Below are 3,832 nucleotides of genomic sequence, written 5' to 3'. Positions count from 1 at the left end.
AATTTACAGGCATAACTAGAAAACTGCTATCATCTCATTATTAAACGGGATATCATCTAGCACAGTTTATATATTACTGATTACATCTGACACGCGAATTACAGACAACTTGCAAGTAAAATGCAGACAACATGCACGTCAGATTGATCGTACCCAGCTTTTCATGCACCATAATGACGGTCGCTATAATGAATGTTCGCAAAATCTCTCTGCTTACGTCAGATTTGGGATTTCTGGAAAATTGGTAACACAAGTGTTGCCAGTTATATTTTTCTTTTATTTAAATATATGAAGACTTCAAACAGACGTAAGCAGAGTAGTCAAAAGGGTGGATAATTTATTACGAACTTTGCATTATAGCGTCCGTCATTATGGCGTGGAAAAAGCCGGATATCAGTCAGCCAGAGAGAGCGCGACAGAATGCCTTCGTTAATCGTATCTATACAGTCTATCGCGTTCACTCTCGTATGCTGATATACGATAAATCTGATGTACAAGTTGTCTATATTTTGCTTGCGAGTTGCGTCTGTAATTCGCGTTTCAGCGGAAATTTGCAATATATTCTATTGACTTCTAAATGAACTAAAAACATGATTAAGCAGGATTGATTTTGTGAGCGTTTCAAAATGTGTTTTTTGTATTTTTTTTAGATAAATAGTTCATGACTCTATTGGAATCATTATTAAAATTTCTTTTTGAGTATATTTATTTGATGTCAGAGTATGCAAACCTTTCTCGTTCTTCAATTTCGTTCGGTGCACTGAAATGTGTTGCCAACTACACTTCAATTCAGTAAAATCAGAGGTGTTGTCAACTGTGGTAATTAAAGCTCTCCCTCTAGTATATATTCCATATATTCTGAACGTGTTTTGTTGTCTGTATATAAATACTGCATCTAATTTAAATTATATCTAAGAAGTTAGTGCATTAAAAAAACTAATAAAGTATGTGATATTACTTCTCGTTTGTTGAATTATTGCAGCACCTGCCGGGTTATATTTTTTCTATAGAGTGGTGTGAGATTTTCGGAAATAATATAGAAGAAGCTTTTCCGTGCAGAGTCAAGTTACGTTTAGCTGCGGTTTAGCTACGAAAATCAACTGTGCAACATTGTTTATAGCCAAAGGGGGTGGGAGGAAAAATCTCAGCATCCACTCGCAGCGATGATAACCACGGTGGAGCGAATGGGGAGCAACTGGAGGCGTATTGGCAGCGCAACACTAACACTAAAATCGAAGTCGGCAAGCACGAATAGCTACAGCTACCGCCATTATCATCTGTCGGTTCAATGCAGTTCATGTGTTAGTTGCAGATTATTGTCTCCCGCGGTACGATCACTTGCGATCACGACACGTCGTCATTACAGTGCTAGCAACAGTACTTCCCAGTTGGAGTTTTCAAAAGTGAAAGGCTCACAAGCACCGAAGAAACGCAAAATGGTAGGCAAAAGCAACAAGTTGCTGCTATCGATTTGGCTAGAATATTGATTTTTACATTTAATGTTAAGAGAACTATTAGGTATATAGCAATAGATTGGTAAATACTAGTTAAGATTGAAGAATGCTGTTTCTACCCGGCATTCTAGATCAGCGGAAATACAAACAAGTTTCATTGTTGCAGATAAGCTTTTTGATTTAGATGGCGTTGAAATATTCTAAAGCGTTTTCAATGTATTTACTTGTAACTTTTTGTATGCTGAAGATTGCTTGAACAACTAAGCGAAGCTGAATGTTACGCAAATTACATATGTTAAAATTAAACATGCAAACACACTAACAGCATAATTGCAACAATACGAAAACAATTGATATTCACACCCATTGCAGGTTGCCAAACTAACCGAAGAACAACGCAAGGAACTTTTGCAACCGCTGCTGGCTGCCGGTTGGAGCATGGTGAAAGACCGAGATGCTATATACAAGGAATATCTGTTTAAAAACTTCAATGAAGCGTTCGGCTTCATGACTCGTGTGGCACTAATGGCGGACAAAATGGATCACCACCCGGAATGGTTCAACGTGTACAACAAAGTGCAGGTCACTTTAGCCACCCATGATTGTGGTGGTCTTAGCGAACGAGACATCAAATTAGGCAAGTTCTTGGAAGAAGCTTCAAGCAAATTTTGAAATTTATACTCTTAATTTACCTTGTTTAGATTTAATACAATCAATAAAACCACTACAACTACAACATTGATTTACTCAATATTTCATAGGCAGCATTGTCGGCTTTGTCTGGAGATGTTTCGTCAATGTCATATCTAAAAGAAAACAATCATGCTCGAGCTTTGTTGACCGAGTGTTTTAAATGTAAAAACTTACCCTAACTGTTTGTAGAATCTCATACCATCCTCGTTGTTCTTTAGCACCGTTAGAACCAGCCGCTCCATTCCGTAATGCTGAGCCATTTTCTCAAGAGCCCGCATCATGAAACCTCCCAGTCCCTTACGCTGGTATTCTGCATCGACCTGCATCTCATAGCAATACAGAACACACCGCCCGTAGTCCAAGTCAAACCGGAACATTGAATATGCAGCAGGTTTCTTAGATTTTCGATCAACAGCCACCAGGTACCGGGCCCAATTCTTATTCAAATCGGACTGTTTAACTTTGGGCTGCCAGCCCAGGCTGCAGGTTTTGTATTGCGGTCCCACATTTTTTTCTGCCAGTTTAAAAGCCCATTTCAGCATTTTTGAGTCCATATCCGCTTTTCGTCTACAGTATAGATCGAATTCACATCCATCGTCGGTGCTGTACTTCAAGAATTCGGGATAGTCAACCATCGGATTTGTTTGACGATTAGCTTTTTCGGTTGCCTTCTGTTGGGCGGTCGCGGACATGTTAGATTCATTGCCGGTGATTTCGTCCAAAGCTGACATTTTAAATTAGGAACTATTTTACCTGACTGGCTTATGGTGCCTATGGTTAATGTAACAAACTAGAGAAGTACAATATGCAAACAGGGGAGTTATGGGAGTAATACTGGCGCGAAAGAAGAAATGTTTATGCTTTGATATTAGTTAGGGATGGGCACTGTCGATACTGCTGTTTTCGATATAGCCCAAAAATATCGAGTATTTAGGTATCCATTCTTCTGTTTGTCGATATTCGGTAATAAATGCAATAAATGCTGAAAATATTTAAAATTCTGGGTTCCATGACACCTGTCGGTACTTAAAATGGTCTATATCCTTTTTAATAATATTATCAATAAAAATATTATCATGAAACATGTTTATTTATTCAAAAATCCCTTAAAACTTATGTAAAGATGTTTACATGTTTGTACATCGTTTTACAAATATTGAGACAATCAATATCAGTTTTGAAATGAAACGTTTTTATTATATCTTAAATACTTTGTTTTTCAATAACTATGTGAAATTTCTTCTCTAGTTTACTACTTTTGTATAATATCAGACAAATGATGAATCATAAATTAACTTTCATCAATTTATTCACGCACGTTGGGTAACATTTGATAGTTAGAAGTCTTGAAAAGTATCTTATTCCTAATTCGCGCATATTTTCGTTACCCAAGGTATTTATAAACGCTAAAAACACAAGTAAACTTTTTACTGTGCAGCAATTTTCTTGCAACACTGTATTATCTGTCTTGCTGTCAAAATTACCGATTCAGCTGTCAAATGTACAAAATCGATTCAGCTGGGCCCTGACACAAGTAAAAGAGTTTTTTAAGGCTGTTCGCACCTACGCGAATTCTCATATGCAATTGTCAATTTATGTGTGAAAACAAAAGCAAAAATATTTTCCTCCTTCACTTTCGCAAGTAAAAACCAAACCAATATCAACAGAGTCGTCAGGGCCAATTC

The 3,832-nt window shown here is 37.2% G+C and overlaps 2 protein-coding genes across 2 annotated transcripts; one reads left to right on the top strand and one right to left on the bottom strand.

The window, feature by feature from the left end:
- Positions 1-821: 821 nt before the first annotated feature.
- LOC129727113 (putative pterin-4-alpha-carbinolamine dehydratase) lies at positions 822-2,190 on the top strand. The gene is made up of 3 exons (XM_055684589.1): positions 822-918; positions 983-1,439; positions 1,827-2,190. Exons 2-3 carry the CDS (start codon positions 1,164-1,166, stop codon positions 2,124-2,126), a joined length of 576 nt encoding a protein of 191 aa, XP_055540564.1. The 5' UTR covers positions 822-918; positions 983-1,163; the 3' UTR covers positions 2,127-2,190.
- On the bottom strand, positions 2,121-3,238 carry LOC129727106 (N-alpha-acetyltransferase 40). The gene is made up of 2 exons (XM_055684576.1): positions 2,322-3,238; positions 2,121-2,260 (listed from the first exon to the last, which is right to left on the bottom strand). The coding sequence occupies exons 1-2, from the start codon at positions 2,876-2,878 to the stop codon at positions 2,185-2,187; spliced, it is 633 nt and encodes a 210-aa protein (XP_055540551.1). The 5' UTR covers positions 2,879-3,238; the 3' UTR covers positions 2,121-2,184.
- Between the last annotated feature and the right edge of the window lie 594 nt (positions 3,239-3,832).

The sequence above is a fragment of the Wyeomyia smithii genome, chromosome 1, assembly GCF_029784165.1.
Source record: "Wyeomyia smithii strain HCP4-BCI-WySm-NY-G18 chromosome 1, ASM2978416v1, whole genome shotgun sequence".
NCBI lineage: Eukaryota > Metazoa > Arthropoda > Insecta > Diptera > Culicidae > Wyeomyia > Wyeomyia smithii.
Note: the sequence above shows the minus strand (reverse complement) of the source record. Positions and strands in the feature narration are given on the sequence as shown.